The 8,880-nt window shown below is 43.6% G+C and overlaps 1 protein-coding gene across 1 annotated transcript; it reads left to right on the top strand.

Annotated features, from left to right (window-relative positions):
* The first annotated feature begins 1,177 nt into the window (after nucleotides 1-1,177).
* On the top strand, nucleotides 1,178-2,861 carry LOC127248832 (uncharacterized). The gene is made up of 6 exons (XM_051271375.1): nucleotides 1,178-1,708; nucleotides 1,790-1,884; nucleotides 1,966-2,054; nucleotides 2,134-2,223; nucleotides 2,413-2,699; nucleotides 2,748-2,861. Exons 1-6 carry the CDS (start codon nucleotides 1,178-1,180, stop codon nucleotides 2,859-2,861), a joined length of 1,206 nt encoding a protein of 401 aa, XP_051127332.1.
* Nucleotides 2,862-8,880: the final 6,019 nt, after the last annotated feature.

Raw genomic sequence — 8,880 nt, 5'->3', positions numbered from 1 at the left:
TCAGAAATGTCACCCGAACGAAAAAGTCAGGAAGGCTATCTACTCAGGCAGAGAGAGGAAGAGAGACCAATTAAGAAGGCTCGGCGTTTTTGTTGTCAATCTATAGATGAATTAATATTGATCCCATGATAGTGGGAGGAGAGGAAGAACCGCCCAACGTGATTTTTGGTTCATTTTCTCAAGATGAGATGAAAGGATTACGTAGAGAGATTCGAAATATGGGAGGATCAGATGGTGCGCCATTTCAGGTCGGGATGACTGACATGCGTCGATTCGAAGAGGAAGAATGGGCGAGCCTGAATGATGGTTATATGGAAGAACCAGAGTGGGCACAGATAGCAATGGGTCCTAATTCAGTGCCTGAATTACCCCCACCAATGATCTTCCCGCCTTTGCCCGAAGGAGCGATCCCTCATTTAAAGTCGTTATACGTAAGTGCGCATATTTATGGAAAGCCGATTAACAAATTTTTTATTAATAATGGAGCTATTTTCAATGTCATGCCTCTAAGAACCCTCAAAAGGCTTGGAAAAGAAATTGGAGATCTGTCTCCGGTAGAGATTGAAATGACCAGCTTTACTGGACAACCAACTAAGCTAGAAGACATGTTGGTTGCTCCTATTGAGGTAGGGGAAAAGGTAATCTTTACAGTATTCTTTGTGGTAGATGCGAAAACTACTTATTCAGTGCTGTTGGGAAGGGACTGGATTCACGCATCCAAATGCGTTCCCTCGTCACTCCATCAGCAAATAATGTTCTGGGAAGGGGATCAGGTCTACAAGTTGGATGCTAATCAAAACCCCTTTGATGCTACAGAAAGTGTGGAAGAGTCGGTGCTGTATTTCGAGTACGTCCCCCCTATCTCCAAAACAACCATGTTTGATCAAGAAAAACTGTGGAAGAAACATTATTCGTATTTAGTGGCTCTAATATTAGCCAAACTTCTGAAATTTTTTATCTTAATTTTATTAAACAATTAAATACGTGTAATGTTTTAATTAAACAATTTTACTTAAACCAAATAATGGTTAAATTGCGTAGCTATGGGGGGAGGAATAATTGTGTCGCTGAAGGCGAAGGTTTTTGTTGGCCAGACCTTCTGGAAAAAACAGAATCTTCCTTGTCTTCACAAGACCCTCTTATTGAATACAACACAGGAACCGACTAGGTACCTAGAATGGTTCGAATAAGTAGCTTTTTATCCAAAGAACAACAGGAACATATGATAACGCTAATACGGAGAAATATGGAATGTTTGGCATGGGATTATTCAGAAATTCCTGGATTAGCGCGGAGGTTGATTGAGCATCGGTTGCCCATAAAAAATAGTTTCATGCCATATAAGCAACCACCCAGGAGAATCAATCCTGAACTGCTCCCTCAGATCAAAGAGGAGTTCAAGAAGTTATTGAAAGCAGGCTTCATCCGACCTTGTCGGTACGCGGATTGGCTGGCAAATATAGTTCCTGTAACCAAAAAGAATGGGAAGATTAGGATATGTATCGATTTCAGAGATTTTAATTTGGCAACTCCTAAAGACGAGTATGTCATGCCCGTGGTAGACATGTTGATTGACTCGGCTGCCGGGTATAAGATTTTAAGTTTGATGGATGGATATGTTGGATATAACCATATATTTATGGCAGAAGAAGATACTCCAAAGACTGCGTTCAGATGCCCAGGGGCATTGGGAATTTACGAATGGACGGTAATGCCTTTCGGATTGAAAAACGCAGGGCCTACATATTAGCAAGCTATGGATACCATTTTTCATGATCTTATTGGGCAGTCAATGAAGGTGTATATTGATGACGTGAGAGTAAAATCGGCCGACTTCAGCACACACTTGGGTGACCTCGAGAATGCCTTTGCTCAGATGAAGAGGTATAACCTTAAGATGAATCCAACTAAGTGTACTTCGGGGTATCAGCTGGGAATTTTTTGGGTTTTTTGGTTCATGAAAAGGAATATAAGTGGATGCCAACAAGGCCAAAGCAATTCGGGTAATTCGGCCGCCTTGAACCATCAAGGAGGTTCAAAGTTTCCTGGGAAAGGTAAATTATTTGAGAAGATTTATATCAAATACTGCAGGGAAACTAAGACCCATTACCAAGCTGTTAAAAAATGAAGCAGCCGATTTTATTTGGGGTTCTGAGCAACATGAAGCGTTTGAAGCGATCAAACAGGCGTTAGCAGAACCCCCTGTATTGGTTCCTCCAAAAGGTAACCGACCTTTAAGATTATATGCATCGAATAGTTTGGATGTGATGAGTAGTATCTTGGTCCAAGAATGGGATAATTGAAATAAGAGGGCTATTTACTATTTAAGTAAGACCCTGATAGGGCCCGAGTTAAAATATACCATGCCAGAGAAAATGTATTATTCTGTAGTGTTCGCTTGTACCCGATTAGAGCATTATATCCTGCCAAGGGAAATTGAAGTGGTCTCCGAAGTGGACTTGGTCAAGTTGCTCTTGCACCAACCTACTATGCAAGGGAGATTGATGAAGTGGGCTATCAAACTGGCCCCATTTTCTTTAAAATACAGACCACTCAAAGCAATGAAGGGTCAGGCGGTGGCTGACCTATTGGTAGAATTTACTAGAAGTGAGTCTGAGGATAACGAACTAGTGCCTTATATAGGAATTATTCCCTGGTGGATGTTTTTCGATGGATCTCGGGCAAACAGAAGATCAGGAGTATGAGTAATTTTGAAAGGGCCTGGCACACAAAAGATTATGCTGTAGCTACAGATGGAAGAAGTGACCCACAATTCTGCTGAGTATGAGGCATTGATTTTGGGGCTAGAGATGTTGGTGGCAAAGAATGTTCAGTCAGTTGTCATTTACGGAGATTCATAGTTGATCATTAACCAAGTTCTGAGGTGGTACATATGCAATTACCCTAATTTGCGTCAATACAGAGAGGTAGTGCACCATTACTGTCTAAGATTGTAGAAGTAACTGTTGAAAACATCCCAAGAGCAGAAAATTAGCAGGCAGACAGTCTGGCCCAATGTGCATGCAGGCATATTGATATTGGAAATATTAATACGTCTGCAGACTGGAGAACTGAGATTATTGCTTACCTGTGAGCACCAGACTCATCAACGCCTATGGGGGTCCGGTTAAAAGCTTTGCGTTTCCAGTTAGTGGAGTGAGTATTATATAAGAGAACCATAGAGGAGGTTTTGCTGAGATGTTTGGGACCGAAGGAATCCTTGGAAGTGATGTAGGAGGTTCATAGTGGAATATGTTGAGTACATCAAGCAGATCTTAACATGAGATGGGCTATTCATCGCATGGGTTTTTACTAGCCAAAAATATTTGAGGATTGCATCAAATTTGCAAGGGGATGCCAGAATGTCAGAGACATGACCCATTGAATCATCTGCCATCAGTGGAATTACAGGCGATGGTTAAACCATGGCCCTCTAAAGCTTGGGCACTTGATGTTATTGGTAAGATCCACCCTGCTTCATCAAAACATCATTCATTTTTTTTGGTGGCGACAGATTATTTTACCAAATGGTTCGAAGCGGTTCCTTTGAAGAATGTGACCCAAAAAGAAGTGATTGAGTTCGTGCTCAATCATATCATTTATCAGTTTATAATTCCGCATACTCTCATCACTGACCAGGGTCTGGTGTTCACAGGTGAGAAGTTTGTTGAATTTTTGGCAAGTTTCCACGTGAAACTTCACCATTCATCACCTTATTATCCACAGGCCAACGGGCAGGCTGAGGCAGCAAACAAGATCATTGTCAATATCATTCGGAAAATGATAGAAGAAAATCCCAGAAAGTGGCATATGTTGTTGCCCCAAGCTTTATGGGCTCACTGGAACAGTAAGAGTTCATCCACAGGATTTTCTCCTTATCAGCTCACGTTCGGTCAGGATGTTGTACTTCCAGCCGAGTGGCTCACACTAGTATGGACCTCATGATGGAATATCAGCAAAGTATGATGCAACATCTGGAGACGGTGGATACAGAACGCATGGAAGCCTTGGAATAGATGATCCGACAGAATGAAGTACGGGCACGATATTATGGGAAGAAAGTGTCACCTCGAACTTTTTCAGAAGGAGATCTGGTATAGAAAACAATATTACCCACATAGAAGAAAGTTGATCAGTTGGGTAAATGGTCCCCAAATTGGGAGGGGCCTTTCATCATTCACAGAAAGATCGGGAATGGAGCTTTTATTATTGTGAATCAGGAAGGGAAATTGGTACATGAAAATATTAACGCCAAGTATCTAAAATGTATTTTCCTGCCTTTTCAGAGCACTGTTGTTAATTGTTTTTTAAAGAAAAAATCGAAGAACCCTTTGAGGGTTTGAACCCACAGGAAAAGGGTTTTATTCATCATCTGAAAAGGTGATGCAAACATGATCATCTTCTGGTTCAGAATCTTCATCCCAATTGGTAGTAACCACTTCGGGTTCCTCATCAAGGAGATCTAAGAGGTCTGGACGATAACGATCCCATTGGTCCTGCATTTCTTGAAGGTCTTGTTCTGTATGAACCTTCATATCTTGTAGAGAATGACGTTCTCGCTCGACAAGAATGCGCAATCTGGAAAGTGTTGATCTTTGCTGACAGAAAATGTTGTTCCAATTAAGATCAGGGAGAACTTCCATGACATGATGGTCTATCATATCCTTATGATGATCAAGGTCTGATATACGAGTGAGAATGTCGGTGAGGAGTTCATAGCCGGTGGATACACGTTCCATTAGGCGAATAGTACGATGCATGATTTTTCTACCCTTGCCAGAAAACTTGAATTTAAAATCAAGTTGTTTGATCAGCTGTATTAGGTCTTCAGTATAATGGCCTATGGGTGTTTGCCTACGAAGAATGGTTGCAAGGAACTTTTCCAGTTGGTGGAGAGAATACAGATTCGGGGAGAAGCCATGTGATGAAAGAATAGAAGGTTTGCTGTGATTTGCTCTTTTGAGGTTTGATTTAAATAGATGATTTCACTTTTAATTATGTGGTGCAAATTCATGGATCGGTGATCGGAAAACAGTATACAATTAAGGTAAAAAAATTTATATAGACAAGGTTTGATATTGTCTATATTTACAAAAGAAAGTTCCTAAGGGCGGTTCATAGGTCCGCTCATTTTTGCTCAGACCGGGCCGTCCTTCGTTGCCGGTGTTCTTGTACGAACCCGACCGAATGCCTGCTTGTAGTTGGCCATGGAGGCTTGCTTGGGTCTGGCATTGTTCCGTTACCAGACGACCTTCCTCTTGAATGCACCCGTCTAGAGTCTCCAGCTTTTTTTGAAGGCCTTCGAGTTCCTTCACATTCTGGGAAATCTCGGCGGCCAAATTGTGTCGCGCTTCTGGAGCTCACTCAACTGGGTAGAGGCTTCATTGAGGTCTTCTGTCACTCTTGACAGGGAAGCCTCAATGGCCACGGTGTCGGGTGTTGGTTGAGACGGTGCAACATCGGATGCTGGAGGTCGGATCAGGGGTAGGTCGGCTTGAAGCTTGGTGATCCTCTCCATCATCTGACTGAGGATTGGGGTTGCCGCAGACTCGGCAGGAGTCTGCACCAGCATGTCAATGGCCACTTTAGCTAGAGACTCAAGGTCTTTAGAACTCAAGTTGGCGAATGACAAGTTGGCGCAGCGAATCACCACCAGTCGGGCAGGCGCCAGCAACGGCACTCTTGTGAGAAAGTTGATTCACGAGTAGCCTGTTAAAACCAATTGGAGTGATAAAAAATATAACTCAAAGGTAAGTTGGTGGAGTAATGTGGGAGTTACCTGATTGAGGACGGCAGTGGCCTCGGAAGGGGCTAAGAAAACCGGGGCCAGGGGTAAGGGCCAGGTTAGATCCTTATCCTGGCGACCGATTCGGCAGCCGTAGAATGGGGACCTACGAAACCTGGCTTCGAACCCTGAAAGAATAAAAGGTCAAGTTAAGAAGGGTTGGAATTAGAAAATGAGAAACCACAGAAGGAAGAAATGCTGACCACAACTTCACGGTTCTGGTTGACGGAGGCATCGCCCAACTCCGAGGAGGAGACTTCGACTGGTTTGGGATATTGGACTGGTTCGGGATCTTGGAGTATTTCGGGATTTTGGACTAGTTCGCGGTTTGCTTGGACTGGTTCAGGAGCTGGATGGGCTGGTTCTGGTTCTGGCTGAACCACTTCGGGAGCCACCAATGGGTGGTTGTTCGGTGGCGACTGGTTCGGCCATGGGAGCAACCACCGCAGGCTCCTAAGATAAAGAGTATGGATTAAATTATAGAAGGAAAGAACATAATTTTTGTAGTCAGTTCAGACTTACCGGAAGCACATTTGATCGGGAAGAGGTGGAGATTGAAGAGGAGACCTGTCTCAACGTCGGGTCCTCCTCCCAATAAATCATGGGTAGTTCTTTTGTTGGATTGGTCTGCTATGGAATGACCACCGCAGCAGGTGAAGAGGGAGTAGGCTGTGTTCAAAGAAGAAAGGAAGGTTAGTATTAAGAATTTATAGAGGGTAGAGGATGTTAGAAATTACCGCTACGGTTGGTTGTTCAGCAGGCAAGTCGACTGGTTGGTCGGTAGGTAAGCCGGCTGGTGGATCGGCAGACAGGTCGGTTGGTGGGTTGGCAGGCTGGTTGGTTGGTTGTTTGGCAGCTAGGGGAAGCGACTCTGGAGGCAAGGGTTGTCAGAAGCACATAAGATAAAAAATAATAAAAGGCTGAATTAGGTTAGTCCTTACTGAGGTATCGGCGCAAATTGGCGGGCAACCAGGCGGGGTCCATAGGTAAGGACACCAGATAGTCCTTTACCGCCTGCCGATCGTACGCCAGCTTTGTGGTGGCCTTGGTTTGGGCGGCTCTTTTCTTTTTCTTCGGGGCACTAGGGCCTTCAGCAGGAGCCACCCACCTCTTCCTGGGAACGGTTGCAAGGGGTGGAGAGCCCAAGGCAAGGGCGGGATGGTGGATGAGTTTCCCCAACAGCTGGTCGGGAGGAGGGGCCACCACAGCCCAGGTGGCTGACCATCAGGAAGGAAAGGCTTCAACCGACTCGGGATTTCGGCGGAAAGGAAGGTAAGAATTGGAGGTGAGATAAGAAGAAAGTTGGGAGAGATAAGGAAAAATTAAGGAAGGGATCATTCGCCCGTCGGGACTTTGGGTCATACAGTGTGATCAGGTGAGTGGACCCGGCAGACATTCACAGCAGCCGAACTGTCGGGACAAAAATTGCAGCTGATAATTAAGAGTATAAAAATATTTGTGATTTTTCTTATCAAATCTGGGACTCGAAAAAAGAGATCGGGGTTTGAGAGCGGAATCCCAGGAATGGGGGTAGCTTAGATGAGGTAAGGGATCTGGATATGGATGGGGGTAATCTATATCCGAATAAGGCCAAAATAGCTCAGTGGCGTACTGTACATAAGTCTCATAAACAAAAAATTTAGAGTTACTACGGTCGTCCGAAAGAATGGCCGCAATTACGGGGTCGGAAGGATGGAGAGTAGAGTAGTTCAGAGTTAGTTGGGTAAGGGCTAACCCTAGAGACCTTTGAGGGTTCGGAGATACCGGTAGCCGACCGAAAAAGGCTTTTGGAAAATAAATCTGCAGCCAGAACTCAAGGAACCAAAAAGGGCCAGAGGCGGCCGTGTCTGTCCTTTTAGTGTCCAGGAAGTGGACACTGACTCTAGATAAACCCTCCTATAAATTGGCCAAAAAGAGGGTTTCTAATGAAAAGAATCGGCCACTGGCTAGAGGAATGGCCAGATCTAATTGCGAGGTCAAAACTGATTTGGAGGGGGATATAATTATGTATCTGTAAAGGGTACAAGGATAATTCAAACTTCAAATAAATATATGTAAAATTGACCAGGAGAAGAAAACCACGTACCTGCACAGCCAGAACAGAAAGAAGGCGGTGTGCTCCAGGGCGGTCGCTGGGGAACCATCCGTACCTTGATGTCGGACGACAAAATTGGTCCAGCCCCAGTCTTTCTCAGAGGTACAGATGATGCGAACTTGCCAATGATAACAGTTCGGATCGAATTCCACAAGAATAAGTAACAAGAATATTGTAGATTTGGATAGAGTAGGGATGGATGGCTACATATATATATCTATATTAATGGAGATAAACTGGACTCTCTTGAATTGAGAGGTAGTCGGGAAGGCAACACGAGAGATCAAGCTCACGTATCACAATCCTCTAAACAAGCTGACAATACAAGCTAAGGCAAGAATAGTTCCAGTACTATTCGAGAGGCCACGACTTGTTTCAAATCACTCGAAACAACTCGATTTGGGGATATGAAGTTGTAACCGAATCACTCAAGATTACACTTCAAAAAGGCACAAGAATCGCTCTTGAAAAAAAACCAATTTATAAAATCTCTTTGTGGAATGAATAATGTTACAATGATAATCATGGGTCCTTTTATAGAGGAACCATGAAAATTTGAAAACAAGAAAGTACACTCTTAAAGGAAATAAAATCATATAGGGAATAGTTATTATAATTAGCCTTATTTAGTATTATTGACCCATAATTCATGGCAATCCCATGATTATTGGTAATCCCTTGATCTATGGAATTCCTTCATTCAGGGGATATTGATTAATGGGATCCGTTCAATTAGGGATAGTAATTTAGGGGAGGTCCAATGCCTTGTAAGGTGCTCCTGGCCTTATGGTCCTTGCGACTTGTGATCCAATTTCCAGAAGAATGCATGGTTTATTTTGATCGTCGTTGTAAAGTTCAGCAGTGGCATCCATTTGAAGTTTGGCACACTTTGTTATTGCCAATTGAAATTTACGGGCTCGGCTCCTAGTGATTGGTCCAGGAGGAATTATGATTGGGTCCAATTCCGTCATGATGGTCACATCATGTGGGCAAGAAACCA

Source organism: Andrographis paniculata, unplaced genomic scaffold, assembly GCF_009805555.1.
Source record: "Andrographis paniculata isolate CXL003 unplaced genomic scaffold, ASM980555v1 Contig34END, whole genome shotgun sequence".
NCBI lineage: Eukaryota > Viridiplantae > Streptophyta > Magnoliopsida > Lamiales > Acanthaceae > Andrographis > Andrographis paniculata.
The sequence above is the reverse complement of the archived record's forward strand: the minus strand, read 5'-3'. Positions and strand labels throughout refer to the sequence as shown.

Bases quoted from the DNA above. Each gene is read 5' to 3' on its own strand.
- LOC127248832 (XM_051271375.1), top strand. From the start codon at position 1,178: ATGGTTCGAATAAGTAGCTTTTTATCCAAAGAACAACAGGAACATATG. The intron at 1,885-1,965 runs GTATAACCTTAA...GTTCATGAAAAG, and splicing joins GCCTTTGCTCAGATGAAGAG to GAATATAAGTGGATGCCAAC. The intron at 2,055-2,133 runs GTAAATTATTTG...AAAATGAAGCAG, and splicing joins TTCAAAGTTTCCTGGGAAAG to CCGATTTTATTTGGGGTTCT.